Source organism: Coturnix japonica, chromosome 1 (assembly GCF_001577835.2).
Source record: "Coturnix japonica isolate 7356 chromosome 1, Coturnix japonica 2.1, whole genome shotgun sequence".
Lineage (NCBI taxonomy): Eukaryota > Metazoa > Chordata > Aves > Galliformes > Phasianidae > Coturnix > Coturnix japonica.
This window is the reverse complement of record NC_029516.1, coordinates 55359416-55383972: the sequence shown is the minus strand read 5'-3', so window position 1 is coordinate 55383972 and position 24557 is coordinate 55359416. Positions and strand designations below refer to the sequence as shown.

The following is a 24557-nucleotide window of genomic DNA, read 5'->3' as shown; positions in this document are numbered from 1 at the left end:
TCAACATTTCATTAAAAAAAGGTACATACAAAATTGTGTGTTGTGAGTGGCACATTCTCCAAGACCTCCACATGTAACTCCTCTCCGGTTAGCCAGGAAATGTCAGTGTCCCAGCCAATTGGCTTCTTCTCTCTGAAGGATAAAGAAGGCTGTTGTTAGCATGAGCACACAACCCCCTGCAGGTCTTTGGAAGTTTATTACCCATTCTCTAACCTGCAGGAAACTTTAAAGACAAGACACTAAGTTCATCACACACCAAGTATATCTTCCCCGGACAAAGATCATAAAAGAAATTCACTTCTTTTTCCAGCTACATTCAGTAGTGGCTGACTTGCTTCATTTGATCAGAAAGGTGTATGTCACAAGGAATTGTGTGTGAAACTACCTGTCCCCAAAGAGATTGCTAATTTTGCGAAATAAAACAATCTACTAACTTTTTAGGGTAGGAAACTCAACATGTATTTTTTCATGGAAACTCAACATTCAGCTAAGATTACATATAACCAGGTCAAACAAAACAAAAAACTTTACAGAACTTATTTTATACTTGTTCAGCTAGCCTGAATTTGAGTTTTGCCAGTCTATTAGGACATATTACACTGCATTTTAGCTATTCTTGAGGGGATTAAATCATTTTATAGAAGTCTGTCATTCTTTCAGACATGTTCATAAGGTACAAATTATTTTAGTGCAAAGTATAATATAATTCTCAGCTTTGAAAACAGCTTCAATGAAGTAGGATAGAAGCGGCCATGCTGGATAACTCCAGTAAGAAATCGTAAGAGCAAAAACCACCACACACAAACCATACCCATCCTGTATTCTGTAAACAGCGCAGCATTCTGGAATAAGACCTCTCATCATCAGAGCTTTCTTGAGGCTGTCTCGGACTGTCACCCCACATCTTGCCGGAACCTACGTGCCAAATAAATAAGAAAGGAATTAGAACAAATTCCAACTTTTCTTCTTAAACTGATGCAAACATTTTGATGCTTTAGTGCTAGAACCTACTTCCATTATATTTTAAAGAACATTAGGTAAGAGTTTCCCAACCTTCTTCATACTGCTTTACTGGTGACTAATATATAAACAGTCTCAGCTCAGGTAGAAGTGAAAACAAGCTCTGTATTTCTACTATAGCTTTGGATGAAATCTTGACCCACCTCTAAAAGGTAACCTTCCAACTCTCTTTACCTTGAAGAAAGTAGATACAGCACACAGCTAATAACTACGTATATGTATGAAAAAATTCAGGCCAAGCTGCAAGATTAAGTAGGGCAACATGCCAAAAGGGAGTTAAAGAACTAACAGCTTGGACTGCCCTCCAAAGAAACATTATGAACATTTTATTTCTGAAATAGAAGATAAGCATGCAAATCAATAACACTATCACCTGAGACAGACAGACCAACACCTCTGTATTTGCAACTCTACAGATATTTCCCATTTTTCTCCCTTCATTATTCCCACCAGGAACAAGGAAGTGATCCTCTGTACTCAGCTCTGGTGAGGCCGCACCTCAAGTGCTGCATTCAGTTTTGGGCGCTTCGCTACAGGACAGACATTGAAGCCCTGGTGCGAGTCCAGAGAAAGGCAACAGAGCTGTGAGGGGTCCAGAGCACAGGTCTGATGGGGGAGCTGCTGAGGGAACTGGGATTATTTAGTCTGGAGAAGAGGAGGCTCAGGGGAAACCTTATCGCTGTCTACAGCAATCTGAAGGGAGGTTGTGGTGAGGTGGGGGTCAGCCTCTTCCTCTGTGTAAATGGTGATAGGATGAGAATAAAGGGGAGGTTCGGGTTGGACATCGGGAAAAACCTTTTCTCCAGAAGAACAGTCAGGTGCCGGAATGGGCTGCCCAGGAAAGTGGTGGAGTCTGCATAGCTGGAGGCGTTCAAGAAACGCTTAGATGTTGTACTGAGGGACACGATTTAGTGGGGAATATTGGTGATAAGTGGATGGTTGGACTGGATGATCTTGGAGGTCTTTCCCAACCTTGGTGATTCTATGATTCTATTTGAAGAAAAGTATTCCTCCTTTCTGTTTCACTATTTGAAAACAGTGGATGGATGGAGACGTGCACTAGAGCTAGCCAAACAAAGAACTGGAAACTATGCAAAGTAAAGATGCTTTTTCTTGTCTCTATTCTTAGTGGTAAGAATCACTTACAGGATCGCTTCAGTTCATATACATCCAACAGCCTTTCCTAGACTCATGCACAGCATGACATACCTGAAGCGCAGAAAAGCCCACAGCTCTGACAAACCAAAAAAGTCTGTCTGAACACCTGAGACTCAATTATAGCTTAGAGAAGCCTAAGCCAGAGCCCTGGTAGCCAAAAGAAGGCTCTTAATCAGCTTCAGCTGGCTTTGGATCAGAGCCGAGTTTTTGCTCCTTGCACTTAAATTTCCACGAGTACTTAGGTACCATATGTCCTACTTAAGGATGACAGCGAAAAGCAGCAGCCTATTTCAAGTAGCTCTGTGAATACCATTTGAGGTTACGCTATATATTGCATTCTTAGAACTCAAACAAACGCTTTCTCAGAACAGACAACTTAAAGGAATATTTTGCTTCACATTCCTCCTCCCATTAGTAAGACAGCCATTCTTACATGGTATTTGGGCCTTCCATATGATCAACATGTAAATATCTAAATCAGAATTTCTACCAACTCATTGGAAAAACCATCCTATAACACACTGCTTCATTATCTTGAACTGACTTTTCTTTATGCAGACCATTAATAAAATCATGTATTAAGACATAAAATAAACAACTCCTTCCCATCCTATAAATTAACATTGCGGCTTTCAACCACTTGCAGAAATGGGTCGCTTCTCCAGCATAAAGTACCAGTGGATGTTACTAAGCACAGATATAACAGGAAGCCTGGGAGCTCCTATTACTGTCAATATTGTCAACGATCCATTTTAAGCAACAGAGGACTGGAACTGACATCTCCACCAACTTAACCATTCTCACTGAAACTAACTGCTTGTAACATATTTCTCCCTGCTTCCAACATCCATATTTACAAACAGACAGTAAGCATTTTTCACAAAAATCTCGGAGGATTTCAGATGGATGCTCCAGCCTTCCATGACAGGACCAACCAAGAACCAACTCCACCCAGCTAAGGTGTTCTTCTGCTTAGGGGTATTTTCCCTGTAAATACAGGTCTTGCTGGATTGAGGTAGAAGTTCCACAGAAGCCTCAAGTTTATCTTTCCAGCACCCACGCTTATTTCACCATGAATATCCACAGAGGTCAAAGAAGAAATACAAACACAGAGAGGGTGACAGATTGACTAAGAAAAAAAAAGGGGAATGTTTATGAGGGTGGACAGTGATTGGACAAAGGGAATGGTTTTAAACTGAGACAGGGGAGGTTTAGGTTAGATACTAGAAGGAAGTTTTTCACTCAGAGGGTGGTGACACAATGGCACAGGTTGCCCAAGGAGGCTGTGGATGCCCCATCCCTGCAGGCATTCAAGGCCAGGCTGGATGTGGCTCTGGGCAGCCTGGTCTGGTGGCTGGTGACCCTGCACATAGCAGGGGGTTGAAACTGTATGATCATTATGGTTCTTTTCAATCCAGGCCATCCTATGATTCTATGAACGTGTAGAGGCAGGAAAGCAGCTGATCGTGACAAAAAAATAGAAGAAGGGAGGCAGGACAACTCAAAAACTGGTCAGGAAAAGCACATCTAAATTGGGAGATGGGATTGGTATCAGTAGATTAGTAGGAAACAACCAGTAAGATGGAAGGAAGACAGACTGAACGGCTTAATGAAGCAGAGGAAGGGAAACAAAAATAAGATTAACTTCTATGTAGGGAAGAGCTGTTTGAAACATCTGGGACAACACTGGGAGCACATACAGAAGCAGCAGCTTTTGTGATGTGGTTAAGAAAAAAAAGCTCAGTTTGGACAAGGAGCACAGTGGTAAAAAAAAATTAATAAAAAAAAATTAAAAAATAGAAAAAAAAAAGACTGTATACAGGAAGTGTTAGAAACAATCACAGAGAGGGGGAAAAACTCTAGCTTAGGAAGAGAACCTCCAAGAATTAAGTGTAAGAAGAAACCAGGGTAGTAAAATGCAGACCTGGGTAAGGGCAAGGAGAAAATGCCCAGCGGCAGAAGGGCAACTAGCATTAAAAACAGGAGGAAGAGAAACAGAGAAAGAATCTTCTGCTCGTTGGAAGCCATACTCTTCCTCCAGCACTAAAGGAAACAAAAGCCATCCCACATTAAGAACAGCATGCTACAGTGCTACAGCACCTGGGGGAACAAAAGGCTGCACCAGGAACTTGAAGAGCTCCAATTCTATCAATAAATTACAATGGTGTAAATAATGCCACCTCAGGCAGCTTTTTATTAATTTGAGCTGAAAACAAGATTATGACATTACAGGCTTCCTTTTAAGAGATCATTAAGATCAGAAAGATATGCTATAAAAATTCAGGTAGCATGAAAGTTGCCCACAGCTAAGCAAGTGTGACAGGATGATGAAAAAAAGCATGCATTAACTATCTCCCTTGCTTATCATTTCACTGTTCCTCAGTATCACTGTCTCGAGTTCCTTCTATTAAATTCTGAACCATATTTAGGCATCTTGCAGTCAGAACCATAGCCAGAACATTTGTTCTCTTCACTGCCATTTACAAAGAAGATCTAGCTAGAAAACAGTGTTTTAATTACTCTTAAAACCATCAGGATCCTGAGTCAGCATAACATTTAGAATATTCTCTCACAGAGCTCATGAGCAAAGAAACAGAAGGCTAAAGAACTAGGTACTTGAACAAATCTCTCTAGTATTGATTAATCATTTTCCCAGACTGGAACAGTGTGGTCCATCACCATCTGTGCATGTAGCCCTCCAGCCCCCTCCTTCAGTCCACACCACAGACTGCAGCGAAGCAGAAATCTCACTGTGCAAAGAAGGCACATTGAAACCTTCCTTCCACACCCTCCCCCCAGTCTCTTCTCACACTCAAATGGGAAAAGTCCTGTACCATGAAAGTGACACGACTCCATTTTAAGAAACCAGCTGAACTCTTTCCTTCACGCAATGCACAGACAGGGAACCCAGAGTGGTTGGTTGGGAGCGGCAGCCATCCACATGCCTGCCAAGTGGGCCCAGTGGGCTTCCAGTTCTTTCAATGGATTTTGATGGGCTTCCCATAGACTGCTTTGACCAAATCACAGTGGCACTTTCTTTTTTAATTTTTTATTTTATTTTATTTTTTGTGATAAAAATTGTTCCCTGTGATAAAGCTTTTGATCTGTTCCAATAGATACTTCCTTATTTCTGTAATCCAGTGAACTGGACAATATTTGTGTTTTGTTGCATCAAATAAAGAATGCTTAATACGTCAAATCCTTTTTTGTCTACGTCCATTCATTGTCTTTTTATTCCTTTATCTTGTAACTAAGAGAACCCAGATGTTTCACATCACCTACCTCTTACAACATCACACTAGTTCTAGTTAGGGGACCTGGGTCTAAATTTTGACTGTTGAGGGTTTCTTTAAGTTATACAAACTTCTAGTATTTTTAAGTCAGAACAGGTTTATTTATTTTAAGAAAAAGCTCAACAGCTGATTTGGCAAACTGCTTTTCAAAAATGAACACCATGGGCTATATACAAAGCGAAGGAATAGCAACAAAGCTGCCAATATGGACTGCAATACGTATTAACTGCATAGCTTACTTATACACCAGAGACAGTAATCTACTCATGCACCTTGAATTAAGCAAGTAGTGATTCAGGAGGACATCAAAACGTGCACAATTTTGCAAATATGAAGTCCCAAAGACATGAACAAAAATGATTCTGGTGCCTTCAAAAATCCTCAAGCCAATTTTACCACATAAAGAGAGTGAACAGAAGTGAATAGCACTTAATTTCCTTTATTGTCCTCATGTAAGCCACTTCTGTGGACAGTAAGTATTCCTAAAAATATTGCTGATATGCATTTAACACTGCATCCACAAGCATTTAAGGAATGCATAATGCGTTTCTTTCTGTAAATCAGGTCATTCCTGACTCGGTAAGAAATCCTTAAATAACTCTTACATCACTCACCCAACATCAGAACAGAAACTCAAGCCATAATCTCACTAACTTAAAAATGCTTCCTTACTCCAGTGCAGCTTCTAATATTTTATAACAACAGAGACCAGCAAGCACTTCAAAATCCAAATGAAGGTATTCCCTGACAGTTGGCAGGCTGTGCAGCTCCAAACAGCCAGCATTACAACTCTCAAAACTAGTTTGCCTATTCATTTTTCTCCCCATCTTAGTGCAGTATTTCTGTTCACTCCGATCAAGTGCAATGCATTAAGATACCTCAGAGTTTCACCCAAATTCTCAACACCTGGAGCACTAGGTGCAGTAACCACAACATTTCACTTGTGATTTTGAAATATCACTTCAGAGCACTTAACTCCCCTACAAAGATCGCATTTTGTTTTCCTTGTTACTATCTTTATGATTACACATGTCAGCCACACGCTCACAGTATTCAATTGTGATGGGTGAGAAATGAACTAAGCTGTTGTTCTGTCACACAACGATAGTTTTCCCCTTGTACATGTAAGGGTCTCAAAAAAACAAGCCTGAATTTCACAGCTTCTTTCCTTACACATGAAGGACAAATGATTAACCAAATCAGCCAGATAAGACTAACTTCCTTCTGCAGCAAAAGTGGACTTAAGATGATGCTGAACAGAACATCCTCAGTATAATAAAAAGCATGGCTTTCAAACACTGCTGCTGTTGATCTCAGGGCATGATGCTCCGACTTGCTTCCAGAGGAAAAAAAACAATTAGGAATATTAATCTTAAACGTATTACGCATATAAAACACAAGGGAGACAACTGCATTGTGCTACACATTGCTTCCAAGTGAAGTTGAACAGAATTTACCCATTTACAAAGCTGTTGCCATTCCATCAAATGCTTAACTTGTGTAGACATCTGCAACCAGCACCTGCACCTCTAATGCCATTAGAATGTACTCATTTATAGAACACAACTGATTTATGTCAACACAAATGTTTGATCAAGAGTACTCCATGCCCAAATCACACTGAATCAGATCTAGTGTGTCTTCTCAAAAGCTGCCTTCAACTATAATGTTTTCAAGCATTTTCTGAACACAGTCTGGGATTTACCCTTCAAAACACTCACTAAGAAGATCATAGCAGACATCTGGATCTCCACCTTAAAAGCTTTGTTAGGCTGAATGCCAGTGCCAGAAGATGTGAAGGCTGAGTGACCCACTAATAAAAGGAAGTTCTTATTTAGGAAAATATCCATAGGCACTGTATGAGATTTGAAGACCCAGTGGTCTCTGCTCTTCAAGTGATGAGAAAGCCTGCTCAATCCCAAAACCTACATGCATCAGAAGTTTAAAGTTACAAAACAATTATTTAAATCCTTCTCATAGGCCAGGCCCTGAGCCCACTTGTCATAACATCCTGTCTTGAACAATCAAACTCTAAACACATCAAAGATAACGAAAAGATATCGTACCATGGAAAGCTTAGAAATCACATCCTTCTCTAAATTGATTGTAACAGTTCCCAAAAAGGAGTACGTCTGTATCAAAGTAGCATATATACTACCATATACTGTTAAAGCTTTGGTTCATTAGTTTACTTAAATGACACACGAGGCAACACATCTAAGTATGATTTACCAGAAACTAAACTGAAACATTTCTGGTTATTTTCAGACCTGTGATTTTTATTCCGTTTCACCAAATGCCTGCTTGCTATGTTATGGGCTGAAAGAAACACTCCAAACAGTATTTTTTGTAACGCTGATTTACTTTATACAGACAGACTTTCCATCTCTTAAAGTAAGAAATCTTAATTCCATAACTGGCCTTTTGCTCAGCTGTCATCACACACTAAACAATCCATACTTGAGGAATACCCTTATAAAAAGCAATGACTGATGTACGAGGCAAGTCAGACGATGACAAGCCATCGATTTTATAATGAGAAGTTTTCCTTATTTTTACCTTTGCAATATAAGACTGTGTCAATAAAATTGAAGTGGATTAAATTATTCCCTTTGAATTCAACAACTTTGAGTTTATCCAACACAGCTTGATTTGCACGGTAGGTTAACCCCGGCAGGCAGCCAAGCACTACCTAGCTGCCTGCTTGCTCATTCCAGGTAAGAAGGCGGAAAAGAACTAGAATAGAAGTGAGAAAACTCGTGGGTCGAGATAAAGACAGTTTCTTTAAGCGAAGGGAAAAACGAAGAAAAATTAAAAACCACACCAAAACATTCCTCTCAGGCAACGCAGAAGCAGCTTCATCGTAACTAAAGCCAGTGCAATCTGCTGTTGTACCTCTGCTCACCTTGCTTCACCCACCAGCTTCAAAGAGACATTCTTCTGGCTTCCTTAGATACAAAGGACAGATTTACTTACGAGCAGTAGTAAAGTCCTGTTTCATAATAAACTTTTTGGTTGCATATTTGCATTTGGCTTAACTACTTCTCAATAAAAACAGGTAACAACGTCTCATTTGATTCTGCTTTTCAGTAATAGGAGCGGTAGGCCAAACGCTCTCCCTGATGGAAGTATTTAAAAAAAATATATTATCAGTAATTTTTAGTTGAAAGCCAGTGATTCATTCTACCAGTTAGTTCATATGACGCATAAAATCCCAAAGCATTCACATGCATTCAGAAAGCATTCACCGGCATAGGCTGCATAAACTCTGCTTTCAGTGCATTCGATAAGACGTGGGAATTCGTAATTGTTTTTGATTAGAAGAACCTAATCATGTTAAACCAGGTGTGTAATTAAAAGCCAAAAACTAGTTTATTCAGCTGCCTAAACATCCCCTCTACGAATTATCCTTATACTTGACAGGTGAAACTGGTAGGACAGCTTGAATGCCTATAGAAATTCAGTGCTTACACATCTGTAAGCTTGAGGCACAAACACACACCATTACCTGCAGAAAGTAAGGTGCAAATATTAACTCAGAAGACATGTTATATTTGTTAATCTGGTACTCATTGCATTCAAAGCAATCCAGTTGTGACTGCATGATAAATTATTTTTACCTTACCAAAATTGTTTGCATAAATTATCTGATTCTCCTGGTCTTCAAGACTGTAGAAAAGACTATATGATTGCTTGTCTAATTAAAAGGCAGCTGTTCTAATTAATGAAGGCGTGACAAGAGTGAGAAACCCAAATTAAGAGTTGTCATCATTTCAGCATTTGCAATCCTGCTTAATTTCTGGACTTAAAAGTACAAATCTCATGAACTTTCAAATATGTATACACTTGTGACCCTTTTATGATACGTATGAAGACAACAGTGAAGTGACCTTTTCTGGACCAAATTCATGCTGACTTTTCACACTAATAATCTCTAATTGCTGCTAAGCGAGACCACACAATCTTCTACAACACAGAAGAAGTTCCCTTAGTTTCACAGTCTCTACTCAGACCACTACAGGCAGAAACAAAATTCCAAACAACCCAACTCAACTTGTTCGTGCTCCCAGAAGACGAGCAGATACTGCAGAAAAGGCCACCTCTAAACTCAGAGCCCAGCAGCAGAGACTTCTTAACTATCCTTGTAACGATTCCACCAAGGAGGTCAGACAACACGAGGCAAACATTTCTTCTGGAAGCCAGCAGTGCGCAGACAGCAAAAGGCCACAGACAGATTAAAAGGAAGAGCCGTCATCACCCAACACCTTTCAGCTACCCATTATTTCTCACCAGTTCTCCTGACTTCCCACACTCCAGCACACCACCGTTCAGGACTGCACATCTGCTTTCAGACTGTCCTCTCACACTACTGGTATTTAGCTGGAAGAGATTTCCTTCAGTAATCAAGATCAAGTCAAGAGTGTTAATTTATAAGCAACTTAAATCTTTTCCATAAAGCGCCAGAGTTACAGATTGCCCTAACCATGTTCCCTTCTTTCCTACTAGAAATCCAAACAATGACAGAACCCTAATACTAATCCTCACCGCAGCTATGATGAGTTTTAGCCATTTGTTGTTGCACCAAGGTCTTGTATTAAACAGCTTTGTACCTCCTCCAGTACAAAGTGCAAAAGGTAGAGATCCTGCACACAGAAACCAAGTCCAACACTAAATTCGATTACTCACACAACGTATGAGCATGCCAATGGAATCCTTGCCACAAGACAAACTTCCAGCACCTACAGCACAGGTTTAGTGGAGGCTGGACTATGGTTTAGCAAACAGAAAACACTTCAACTAACAACAACTGTGTGACAAACAGTTCATACTCAAAAGAACACTCCAGGAGAATATTCCGCATGCCTGCTCTGTTCTTGAACTCTCCCAATAGACTTATATTTGTGACCATTGATGGAAGAAACAGGGCTACACCTTAGGTCTGATGCATTATAGATGCTCTTACAGCTCTTACATATTCCATAAAGATATTCCAAAAGGACATTTTGCTAGACTGAAAGAACTACTAGGAAATGACCAACATCAACATGAGCAAAATTAAGCGCACAAGTACGTTGTAGCTCAATCCCAATTTTCTGCCTCAATAACTCCTTCTGCCCTTGACAGAGGTTCAACATACTTGCCAAACATATGCCTACAGAACGCACTGTGAATACAGTAGCCACATAATCTCATCAGTGAAATTCCTCAACAGTTTGTAACTATGGGTTGTCAGCCTTTACAGAGAAAGGCAAGTAATGCAACAGCTCTAACAAATGGGAATAGGGATTTTTTTCCTTTTCCCAAGCCTATCAGCTTAAAACCCAAAACAAGCTTAAATTCATTTTCCCTAAATTCTCCCATACAAAGTTTGGATAAGTCCCATTATTATTTTTTTTTCTGCAAAGCAACTGATGATGTCAGACAGGCTCTTTACCACCTTATGTTTTTATTACATCAAAATCTTTTCTCTCTGGCCTAATAAGCAAGCAAAGAAACAAACAAGAAAAGCCCCTCAGAAATTTATCCTGATCACACCTATGCAGAACACTTCTCCAAAAGATATTTAAGATGCAAGTTGAACCATGCCACTGATAGCAGAGGAAGCACATGTATTTCTTTGAAGGACTTACATTTGTCTCCCTGCATTACAGGGGATGGATGAATCCTTCCTTTTTTTAGAGAATCACATTCTGTTGACTTTTCTGAGAGGTTGTTCAGAGAGGGAAAGTTCATCTCCTCCCAAGCTGACTACACAGGAAAACAGTCTTATTTCTGACATTTTCATGTGCGTTGCTCTCCCTCCAACTAATCAACCCAGCTACTTGCTTTTGCTTTCATAAATGTTCTATTCTAATTCTGCTGTGCTGTCAGCCAAATCAAGATGCTGACTTCAACTGCTAATTAATCAGTAGCAGTAGATTCCACCACTTACTGGTTAAGTTTTCGACGAAGCAAATTCAAGCCTCTTCCTACATTAGGATAACAGTTCTGTCAAATGCTCTGCTTTACCGTGACACATACAAAGAAACTTCACATCAGCTACACAAACTACTTATGCTGGTCATCATGGTCTTGTTTCCTTGTACTCCATCAGTTTCCTCATTATATTTCTAGGTGGAGCCGAGCAAAACAGATGTATTTGCTTGATCCTACACACAAACAATACCACTCATAAACACAAACGTAGAAACATCTTCAGTATTGAGGCAGTTGCTAGTCAGGAATGTAAGCAGCTCCCCTCCACCATTTCCTGCATTTCTCGTAGCTCTAAACAAATAACAGAAGGCTGTTGTTGTTTTAAAATATAACCAAAGATAAATAAGAAGTTTGGGCTCTCCGTTACTGACTTAATTATAGCCAGTTTTCATATAGTCAGCTTAAGAAGTATAACTGTGTTCCTTGGAATTAGAAAACAAAGCTTCCCTTGTATCTGGCAAGCTCTCTCAACTCCTGGAGTGGGTTCCCAGTTCTACAATTCCAAATGTGATTGGTACTAGAGATAGTAGGGTCCATAAATATTGAAAACAGAGCAACTACATTAAGAGTCGTCACACAAGAAATTCGTAACATGCTCAGTAATATAAGTCTGTTTCAGATTTCACAGACATGAAGTTCAACTTCAAGACCAATAACGTCAACACCCAGGGTCCCTATAAGCACCAATTTCCAGTTCTAAAACAGAGAATTCACTAAGTTTGCTAAATACACCTTCAACTTAGTAATTTAAGTAGATCCAAGCAAAGTGCAAAACTGAATTAAGAAGCCAGCTCTCTCCCTGGTCATCAGGTACTGCAAAAAAACAATTCAGACCCACGCATATATTTCTAATCGCTTTTTTTTCCAACCAAAAATGAGATGTTCCAAACAGACCAGGAGCTGACTTCCATCTTGCTACACAGCACTTGAAGCAGGGCGAAACTTCCGCAGCACAGACACCTGGCAGGAAACAATCTGGTCTAAAGTCTGTTCCACCACCAAAGACGACCTCCCTCCTGGAGACAGAGCCTGGTTACATTTCTCAGGTCTAGCCTCCTTCTGTTGACAGTGCCCTACAAGTACCTACTGAATTTTGTCAACCTGAGCTTCCAGCCAATGAATCCACCAGCGCATCTCATTCCTCTTTGCATCTGCATGCACCTGTCTGTTGCTTTACATAAGCACAGCTGCAGACACACACTAGACATGAGACTATGGAGACTTGTACCTTCCCTCTATCACTTGGCTGCCTCCTACTCTTTTATTGGTACAGGTGAGTATGTGTGTGGGGGGGAAGTTGTTTTGCTTGCTCTGCAACAAGAGACTACAAATTTTCATGAAGCTATGCTCAGTGTCCCACATCTGGTGGAACAACTCTGGGAATGCAAATAGTGCTTAGACTCCAGTAGAGAGCGGGAGATAAGAGCCTCTCCCTGATTAAATATCCAACTTAAACCTCATTTGCCTCCTATAACCAGAAAAAGCACTTAGATACAGTGTTGGAAAAACTCTTCTTCCCTTGAGTATTACTGCTAAGTTTTGGTCACAGTTCCCTCAAATGACAGCACATCTTCAAGGCAGAAAGTTAACTCCTAGTTAAGACACTGTCAGAGACAAGCTGGTGTTCTTGAATGTGATCACTTAACTAGAGCAATTAAGTCCATAAGCTCCTAATGAGCATGACCAATACTGTCGAATCACTATGTTCATCAGAAACCTCAAACTTTGGGATTAAAGTGAGAGGAGTCTGGGGAAGAAGAGTCTCGCATACTTCAGAGCATACCACGCTAATCTGTTACTTAAAACCCTAGAGATGCACTGGTTTGACCTAAATAACCGCATGTAACTGAATTTCAGTATGAGCTTCGTGATACCTCTTATTCCTCAACTGTAATCAGATTTACATATTTAGAAAGTGACTGAAATTGTTGGTGCAAACAGGACACCTAAAAGAAAGGCCAACGATATTCTCCGGTGATCCTATTTGTAGTCTAACTCAAACTTGGTGAAACACACATTTATAAAGAACAGAAAAAATGACACATGCCTACAAGTTTGCTGCAGTGTATTGCGTAACTATAAACTCTTCTTCATACAAAATGATTGCTTTAAAAGCAAAATAGTTCAGACTTGCTAAAAGCCTTAAAATATTCCTCCAATAAAAGGATTGAGGAGGAAGTTAAAAAAAGAGGAGGAGGGAAGGAGAAGAATACTGCATGTGAGGAGAAAAAAATAGGAGTAGAAACATTTTATACAGCTTAGAGAAGAAGAGAACGTGCAGAAACAAGAAATGCACAGAACAATGCAGGAAATGATATACTTGTGGACAACTTGATCACAGGGTTTGGGGCTTTAACAGCCAGACAGACTGGGCAGAACACGCAGAGAAGAAACCACGGTCTCTCCGAAGTCCATTATCTTTTCTCCAAATTTCAAATACAGGCAGCACTAGGTGCTTAGCCAATCCTCACATGCAGACAACCAAATCTAGTTAAAAAATAGTTAACACTATACATCTGTACTGTGCTACAAAGTGGTTGTAGTTTACATCAAAAACCCCTCTCTCTAGGTTAAAAAAAAATCAAAAACTACTTTCACACTTTAGCAATATCCTGAATTATTAAGATGTCATTAAAACAAACAAACAAAAAACAAAAAAAACAAAAAAAGGAAGTCTGATTTCTGTTGCTTTATGGGAGAGAAGAAAGGAAAGTAGTAGGGGAGGGAAAGAACATGCCTTCCAATGTCATCTGTGTTTTCACCTCTTTGTTGGCAATGCATTTCCACATGCAGTCACAGTTCAGTGATAGCCAATTTCTGTCTGCTATGAAAACAACTGGTTTCACATAGACACTGGCTGTGCAATCATCTCAATTTCCACTTCCACTGGGACCGCAGCTTCCCTTTTAAGTGGAAGGACTTACAAAAAAGCGCTTAGAAACTGCTGACAGCCATTGTTTGCTGGTCAGCGTATTGTTCAAAAGCACATACTGAGACTGTTCAGTAGGTATCATGCTTGTAAAACCATCACGCCTATAAAAGCACAGTTAGATAGCCTGCAAAAAGTCAACTCTTCCTGCAACCCCAGGAATCACTGCAACATTGCCAAAACTGATAAACAGCAGTTTTCAAGCAGTTAATAGGCAACACTAACACAGTAACGCTTGCGAGCTCCTATTAACAGCAGCAGTGTTCACCCCCATGTCAGTTCTCCACACAGCGCCTGATAGACTCCCATCACAACGCACTCATCACAGCGAGCTGGGAGGGAAAAGACAACAAAAGCTAGCAAGCATTCTGCACAGCCCTCCTTAACTGTAAGAGGTTGCTCCTAGCTATCAAGCATTCACAGCTGCTAGCAACTTTGACTATATGGAAAACATTAACTTCCCCAGATTTGTCCTTTTAAACTAATCAGTAATTTTGTATATTACAAAAAGCAGAGCTTCCTGGCATCCCCTATCTGTTGAAAAATGTTAGAATACTATTCATTTAAGAGAGATGTTTTTAGGCAAATACTCAAGTTGCTTCAACTCTTATAGAACTCATGAAAGTGTTGTCCATTACTGCAGTACAGAACACATCTTTGTATTAACACTCTAGAAAATAGCGAACACATCAAAATAACTGAGTTTTGCAGAGCACAAATATGGCTGCCTTTGAGGTCCTACATTAACTTTTGCACGAAGACCACAGGAAATACTGAGGTTCTGAGGATGCTGAAAGAAATTGACTTACCACAGTCCTTTGCTTGTTGGGCAGGAAGACTCTAACAATAGGCTTCTGTGGAGACTTAGGGTTATTCCGTGACATATCAGTAGGATTTTGATAAACTGAAAGGGATGAAGGTGCTACAGAGAGGCTAGAGGAGGAAGATGATGCAACTGTGTCCGTTGAAGCTGAACTGGAGACAGAGAAATCAGTTCCATTTCCCATGGATTCCAATAACTGCTGCTCTCTCTGCTGTAGAGCATCTAGTTTGCTGGTGTACTCTTCATAGGCCTGTGAAGGAAGAATCACTACTTTAATGATGTAGTAACCTCAGATAAAAATAGAATTATAAACTGAGAACAAGAAAAGCAAAAAACATTCTGAACTAATTCATATTTCCCAGACATGTGAACAAAATTGTCTGGTCAAGGACAGGAAGCAAAGAACTAATGGCTTCCATCTCACGTTAAACTTTCTGAATTAATCTTAATCCACTAAACAGATAAACGGATACAAGAAATCATAGATCATAGTTTTAAAGCACCTGCACCATACAGTCCAATTTAGAACTGCTTTAACGAACAGCAATCTTTAACAAACATTGTCAGTTGCATGCGCTAAAGCTATATGTATCATTCTGTTGTGATGTAACACATCTTACACAATAATTAAGAGAAGCAAAAGCCTGTATACAAATTTGTTTCGATTAGAAAACAACCAAACTTGCCCTGTTGCACAAAAACACACAACAGTGATCCTTGCTTTTTTTTCCCCCCATAACTACATGAGATTAGTTTGATTTTCCACAAGTAAAGGTTATGCAAGTCCATACCAATCACATTCCTTCAAAAAAGTTCAGCACTGCTTGTCCATGAAGTTTCAAACAAATATGCCATGAATACAGATCTGTAGCAGTATATATTGTCATTTAAAGATGGCTTCCATCAGCTTTCTTTGTAACAAGGCCATTTCAATCTGTATCCAGAAGTATTACCAGGGCCGCTCCAAAGGTAACCCCTCCTAGTTCATGACCTTGGCCTTGTACCAGAGGTTGGTGGGATGGCAGGAGAGGCTAAACCTCCCCACCAAATGCCATTACACATTGTTGCTGTGTGACAGATGGCAGTCGAAGGACGGACTGACACAACAGCATCTAACATAGAAGCATCCATGAAGCAAAGGTGTGTCAGTGAATTCCTCCATGCAGAAAAAATGGCACCCATTGACATTCATTGACACTTGCTGATCATTTCTGGAGACCAAACAGGGGATATGAGCACAGTGAGGTGGTGAAAGTGCGTTTCAGTACTGGCAGTGACAGCGGGTCACCTCCACTGCTGTAGAATTATTTTTATAAGAGCTGCATGCAGCTTTTGCTCATTACTGGAAAAAATACGCCACTAAAGGTGGTGATGATGTTGAAAAAGAACATTTCATAGCTGCAGATCTGCTCAATCAAATAGCGCTATTGTGCTCTTTGTATCTGGTGGAGTTTCCACAAAACTTTCACTTCATACCATATAAACATTTTGTTGTTAACCAAGGATGTTATATAGATAATAAGAAACAAAGCAAGGATGTTATATAGATGATAAGAAACAAAGATGCCACAAATGTAATATCTAAAGAGGAATGAAGGGAATTTCCTACTTAGATCTCCAGCAAGACTGAGATTTGTCCGGTCACATATTTCAGGTGTGACAAGGGATATTTACCTCAGGCAAAGGTACATTTCTATTCACTTGCTTTCCTCCAGTTCTCTGTGCATAACTTGCTTCTAATTAAAGTTACAGAATTAAACGGACCAAAATGTCTGCAGGAAAAATATTTTAATGGGAAAAATAACTATGCTTACAGTTTTGGTGATACTGCCATAAATACTGCATTTATAATGGATTTATTTGTCCAGGGGCATATGCGCAGCTTTAACCAAACTCAGGCAGATTACAGTAAGTAAACAGGGATTGGCCTCTCTCTTTTTAAGAAGGTTTAGGATCCCTCAGGATAGACTTATTTGCAAAATTCATTTATCACAGCAACTGCATTAACAAAGAGAACATTAATTTGACAGCGGGGACTAAAAAAGAAAAAGCTGCTTAAAGGGTAATGGTGAAGACCACAATTCTGAACCCTAAATGTTGCAGGAAACTGAGAATTGCTTGTAATTCCTTTTACGAACTGAAAGCATCTAGTGTTTCATGAGTAGACCACAAACTCCGTGACATAAGGCCGAAACATTTTCCTCCTACCGTCAAAAGTAAATTGAAAGTTACACAATTATAAATAATGGCATTTTTTGGTGGTACAGTAACATAAGCATCTCACTCTTACTTCCAGGAATAGCTTTTCATGTAAATTCCTGTCAGAGTTCCATGTGCCGAGAACTGTTTTCAGTAAACAAAAATTCATAAAAGTCATAAAGCACCATCATTTCACCAATACTTTCCTAAATACTTACTTCCCTTTCTCACGAACATTGCAAAAGATTGTTTGCATTAACACATGCAACGTTACATCACTTCCGGATACTCGTGGGCTTAGTTCCTTCACAGAGTGCCAAGCATCTTTCAAAATGCCCAGTCCTACAATGTTTGCACTGGCAGCTTTATCTCTCACTAATGCACACTCAAAAGTTATATGATTTATCTTAAGTGCATAAACACTGTGCGCAGAAAACTGTGAACTGTTGCTGGGTTTGGGTTCCATACCAATGAAGTCTGCAGGAAAAGCTATTTTTTCTTTCTTTTTAATGGGGGTGAATGCTCCAAAGTATTATGTTGTAACTCAATGTCACAGCAGCAGATCTTGCAACAGACCACTAAGAAACTAGAAGTCTACTATTAACCTTTAAATACGTTTTTCCCTTAAAAAAAAAACCAAACAAACCACAATTATTTTTACATAGAAGCTGCAATAGTTCATGTATCAGAAAAATAGCTTCTATGCATTTTGTTTTCAAAAATTAAGCACTTTGGTGAGACATCAGTACCAGCTGATGACCAGCCTGCACAGAGAACAGCACCAAGTCAAAACAGACCTGTGTGATGGACTTATATTTAAGGAGTGTAACAAAAACAAAGATGATCTATAGCAAGCTATTTCTAGCTGAAAGAAGTTTGTGCCACATGGTTGGCCTATTGATGTTAGAGGCCATATTAGCTGACATACATCAAGTCCAGGTCAGGTAAGGTCCTGTGGGTCAACCCTGAGGCTGATTTTTAACATCACTAGTGTTTAAAATACAAATTTACTTAGTTAGTTCGTACTTTATCTACTATAGGAAAAAAAGATTATGCTGAACATTCTCATAATTTATGGAGTTAAGGATTTTACTGGCGTTTCAGAAGTAAAGGTGCTATTCAGACATTCCATTCCAGGCACAAAATTCCAAATACATCTGTTGTTGTTGTGCTTGTTGCTGCTATTGGGCTTCTGTTGGCTCACGCCAAAAACTATGTGTCTTTTATCATGTATATTATCCACAACAAACATGTCTGTGCACTGTATCACTAGCAGGCTCACAATTTTATGTCCATTTCCAGTGTTTCTTTAAGTTATAGAAAAAATATATTCTAAAAGCTGAATGCTAGATTTAAACTGGTGCATCTTTTACACTTAAAAGCAACTCTACAGCCATCTAAACCAGAAGGAAAAGTTGATTTTCATTACATTGCGTATCAGTATATATGCAAATCATATGCTTTCATAAATGAGAGAATACTCCTGAAATTATAAGTAAAACATACAAAGGCCTGGTAATCCGCCAAGCTCATTTAAAGCGTAAGAACTTGGCATGCCTATATACAATGTACATACATGCCAGAAGATGACAACTGCTTGCTCACAAGCTGCAGAGCTAAAAAAAAAATAAAGTTACTATTTAAATGTTGCGACCTATTGATAGAATTAGGATTGACCTCAGAACTCAATGGAATCTATATTAGGATATACAGCTGTGCCAAGACAATATTGACAAGGGATTTCCTCAAAAACATGAGTATTTTTATATTATTTGTTATTCATATTATATTTGAAATTTGCTTTCTCAGGCCACAACCAGGCTATGCAATCCATTTAAAACATTTAAGGAAAGTAAAAATAGCAAATCAAATATCTTTAAAAAATCAACCTAGGACAAAACCAGGTAGCAAAGTATGATTTCTCCCTCTCCCTGCCCACATCAAACCTAGTTAGAAATCTAGCCTAAACTCAAGCCCACCATTCTCTCCCTTCCTCAGTCATTTTTCAGATGGCATCCATACATTTTAAGGATCTTAGAAACCTAAATGACAGCTTCCAGGCTTCCGGAAACTAAGACTGTATTTCTATTTAAAAGATGTCTAACCTTTTAGACTGTTGATCAAATGCAAATCCCACTAAAGTTAAATAGGAGCTGAAGATAGACAGCAACGTAAGTCAGGATGTCTGCATTTAGTAAGATGCCTAAATCTGTTCTTAGTCTAACTTTAGACACTCCAGTTTGGGTCCAACACATTTGATTAACATGTGCTAGGAGCCTGGTGAAAGTTCATGTGAATCTTTTTATGGAGCCACTATTAGTATTTTCTTTGAATACCACAAACAGTTTGAAACAACCAGAGATTCATCAATATGATCCATTTCAGACTGTACCTGTCTGTTGATGCAAAAAAACACATTTAAGATCAGCAATCTTCTTTAATAAATTTACAGCAATGCAGCAACAAGGAATGAAACATCCTCTTGAAATTCAACAGCTGAACTCTCAAAAATGGCAGCATCAAGGCCTCTGGATCAAATTTACTTTCCCTGGAGTATTAGATGTAAACTAGAAAAACCATGGCAGTTAAGGATAAGCATCTCTCTAGTACTATCATTCTCATGTTCAATTGCTTCCAATAACTAGGCTAAGAAAGGAGAAAATTCCTGTAACCCTAAAAAGCTGACTGAGTTTTGAAACCTATTTGATATCACTGTCATTCCATCTATGCATTTGTACACCGCTTCATTTTGCATAGTGCCTGAATGCCAAAAGGTCAGGCAGATTGTTCTTGTACTGCTAGATGAAGGAAAGCAAAGGCACAACATGCAACCTCATTTTGTGAACAGCTGTTCCCATTTTAATGGGCCAATACTGCTAAATTAAGTTCTCAGATTTGTCACAGGTGATGTTGTAACATAATAAGATAAAAAAGACACAATATTTTGGAATTTTAAATAAGGCCTCTCAAACCATAACTGAGAGTCCGCATCAATCCAGTTTGTTAAGCTTTACTTCCCTCTGTACAGGAACTGTTGAGTCACGGCCTGAGCCACTGATTGATCACCTGGGGAAAGGACCAGGTCAGCCAAGGGACCACTGGTGAAGGCAATTCAGCTGTGAGACAGGAAGAGGTGGAGCCTTTAAGGGCTGACTATCACTAGGGAACAATCTTTTCTTGGAGATCCCTTCTTGGTGAGGTTTTCCCCTGTGAACCTAGAACCTTCTGATATGAACCTCCTTCCCTTCCTTTACAGCACCTTTCTATCGCACTGGTCCTTCTGTCATCACACCTTTGTTATAACACCTTTCTCATTGCATTGGACTATCCAATTGCTGTACCTGCCTTTATAAATTAGAGCCAACTGCTTTTTGGCTACTTTGGATTTATGTATCTTGTTTCAGTTTACAAACAACACTTTCTTCCATGTAGCATTAGGAATATCCAGATCTTTATTCTTTTTTCTGTAACTTATGTTGTTCTGTTCATCAGTATTTTGTTGGTGGAGATGAAACAGTCTTATTTAATGGCCATTATAGAAGGATGTGCAACCTCACATTTTAGGTGTTTGCAGCTGCAACCCAGGATTTCCCAGTATCATAGTATTCAAGTTCTTTGCAGTACAGATTTCCACTATTTACAGTGCTTAGATAAATCTTCAGGAAAAGGGTTTTTCCACAGTGAATCACAAACTGTATTTTGGGAAACATCATCTCAAGGACAGATATAACACAGTGAGAAAGTATGTGGGAAGATAAAAATCATTGATGTTTTCAGCTGCTGCAATACAGAGTACTTCCAAAAATGTGGTAAAATCTATCAAGGAGCCCCTACAGCCTCTTTTCTATAAGAAGAGTGTTATTAATGCTATTTCTACCCGTTCTGAGTCAAGCAGTTATTGCAAATGTTTGACAGTGATTTCCAGGGGTCTGTGAGATCTGAGAAGCATCTTGCACGCAGGCAAAGATGTTAAGAGCTATGATTACCTAGGAAAGGATTTTATCTACATTCCAGAAGCCATACTTAGCTTTTAATACAGCCAATGCTTAATCCATTAATTATTTCTTCCATCTAGAACAAACAGAAATGCTCTTCTTGTGCTCATATTAGAAAGCCTTGATAAGATGCCCAAAGCTATTACTAATTACAGCCATTAGAAGAAAATTGTATGGTTAATGAGAAGTGTTCCTTTCTATTATCTATCCACTTAGTTCCCTACCCCTATATCACACACAATGGTTTTACTCTCGTTCCTCAGCTCTTTCTTTCTTAAGAGGATGGAGACAAGGTACCCTAGAGTTCCATGCTGCTTTTTCCACTCCTAGGTGGCTGGACACAGAGTAATATACACAGGTTTGAAGGCCCTATACCAGGTGCTCAAGAGTCACATTTTTTAAGACTATCACCAAGGAGTGACAGATCAAAGCAGGGTAAGTCTGAGTATCCCTCTTGCAGGAGTAATTAAATATACGCTGCACTCAATGTAACGTGTGTCAATTACTTTCAATATTTCAGGTAATCCATTCTTCTTTCATAGTCAATTGACAAATCCTGAAGTGAAGGTTGCAACAATAGCTGTCAGTTTTAAAATTCTTTTTATGTAAAACTCATTGAATTCCATCTTCCAAATTAAAAATTTGTCAAATTTTTGTGTCTTCTCACTTGCTGAGACAAGCACAGAATTAAAAGCTTGTTAGCACCTATTTTCTCGAGCATCTCTAAAGTACAAATTCATTTTTATTTTTAAACATGGTGTAGATCTTGCATTCAATGCAGAAATTATTTCCCTAAACCCTTTGACTGTTCAGTTTCCAGAATTGTTTTTATTCAGTTCTTCAGCTTTCCTATGGGTGTTTTCTACCCTTTTTATTTCTTTTTAATAGAAATCCTCTTTTGTTACCAAGTTCAATTACAACTTTACTTGACAGGTCTATAGAGGCAGTACGACCACAGGCCACAATCCAGTACACCAGGTGCTTTAAGTCCTGTGAAGTTGAACAGGTGCTAGGAGGCATAGGAAACAAAAGAGAAGCTATAGGAGCATTTAAAAGAACTGAACAAATCCCGTGGTACTGAAGCTCTGCAGATCAGAAAAGTGTCAGCTGTCAGACCTTCAGTAGATATCAAAAAGCCATGGTTTTGCAGAAAGCAACGCAGTAACAAACTAGATGTTTATAGCATTGAATAGCAACATGGGTGAAAGCAGAGGTGTTCAGCTGCAGGTTCTTACCTAGCAAATTACCTTTGGATAATTCCATCTTTGTCTAAGTAAAACAGACAACGTTGTTACCGATAAGCCCACTAGAGATGATCAACAGGCACAGTCCACAGCAGCCCTTAAGTGCTGCTCACATTTTACGAAGAACCAAGAGATGATCAGAGCAATGGAAGGAAACAGATGACTGACATCATCAACATGACAGACTGGCAAAATTACACAAGTATATTTTGGCGAAAATAAGGCACCATTGCATTCCACAGACAGAAATAAAACTTTAGCAAAACAAGCAACTATATATATATATATAGCAACTCAGAAGAGGCTGTACCGAGTCGAAGTTACAGTGCCTTCCTGTGACAAGGCCAAGGTGTGAAGCTCTGGGAGAAGGTGAAAGTCACGCACAGAAGTCAGTGGTGATACCCAAGTATGGAAACTGAGCAAAAAGCCCAATAGCACCCAGCAGCTCTGTGCACAGGTAGTTTGCTATTTCTAACGGATGTCAGAAGGATGAGTTATCAACTGAACTGCTTAAGCTACCCACACGTGTTCTGCATAATTTCCTGTTCTTTTTATGCATATAAAAACTACTGTATTTTCTTAGTTCTGCAATTTCTTCACCGCTTTATCAAACGACATTCACAGCATTTTACATACAACTTCATCCTTTCATCCTGCAGCCAAAATTGGCTGGGCCTTTCTTCTGATCAGGAGATGAGCACAGAAAGTTAAACCAGTAGCTCTAGCAGTGGCACCGTCACTGTGCCAGTACCTACAACAACATAAATGGCTGCAAATTCTGAAAAAAGCATCAGTCTTTGTTTCTGGTCAAGCCAAAAAGACTGGAAAGGCACAGAAAAGATGCACCAGATAGATAACTGCTGCTCAGCAGAAATGAGTTGTCAAAAGAAGACAGTAATCCTGTTTCTGACTGTATCACGTTACCTTGTAACATACGCAGTGTATTTTTCTTTTCCTTCCTTCATACTTGAGTTCTACTGCAGAAAATCTACACAAATATTGAGTTTGCAAACTCAATACTATTCACTTCCATCAATCTGAGGTGATTTAATCCAAACTGATGATCATCCATACAGGAATTTCCCCTCTCTCTCACCTCTATCTGTAGGCTCTTGGCTCAGAGGTATAAACTATTTCCCTTCACGAAACTGAGACTCATGGGACTTCACCACAATCACATTCAGTATACAACTGGATGGCAAATTCAGCAAAACCAGAATATTTTCCTCTTAGATTAATGACTCAAAATATCTTAGGTACAGCAAATACATGAGCGAGGGAAGCACAAGCAGCCATAGAAAAGAGTTGGGAAAAGAACATCAAGGCTTTTCATAGGTTCTTTTTCATAGGACTGGCTGTTTCATGGGATAAAATAACTGAAAAAGTACCAGCATTACTTGTCATGAGACTCCTGATACAGCACAACTCACTGTGGCAAGGAAACACCACGGCCTGTTCCGCAAGGTTTGTGTAACTCCACTGACGAACCTGAGTTGCTGTTTGGTCTCAGCTACACAAGCAACCATCAAACTCAAAAAGCTACTTTAAGTGTGAAGTTTTGCCATCACTAAACATTTCTTATTCTTCATGTTTTCTGGATAAAGATTCACTACTGTAAATGTCCTCTATCATCTCAACAAGCTATAGAACAATCTAAAGTCTTCCAGTGGAGGGATCTCAGATTTAATTTCCTTACAAAAAAAAAAAAAAGAGAACAAACTAACGTTTTCATTACCTGAAATCCAGACCTAGTAGAGATTATACTCATTATTATTCCACTTTGATCCATTATCAAATAAAACCAGCATATGTGCAGCAATATTAAATCCAAAGATATGAAATAAATGGGCTCGTGTGAAAACAAGAGGCATATTTACAGAACACCGAGTTGTTAAAATAGCGATCAACACTCATTCAATA

The 24557-nt window shown here is 39.2% G+C and overlaps 1 protein-coding gene across 2 annotated transcripts in view; it reads right to left on the bottom strand.

Annotated features, from left to right (window-relative positions):
- Nucleotides 1-24557, bottom strand: part of BRAF (B-Raf proto-oncogene, serine/threonine kinase) — a 78050-nt gene that overhangs the window by 40579 nt on the left and 12914 nt on the right. For both annotated transcript variants that reach the window (XM_032445664.1, XM_015866793.2), the window contains exons 3-5: nucleotides 15186-15449; nucleotides 812-915; nucleotides 30-132 (exon numbers count right to left, since the gene is read on the bottom strand). In XM_032445664.1, coding sequence (XP_032301555.1) covers nucleotides 30-132; nucleotides 812-915; nucleotides 15186-15449 — 471 coding nt within the window. The remainder of the gene's footprint in view (nucleotides 1-29; nucleotides 133-811; nucleotides 916-15185; nucleotides 15450-24557) is intronic.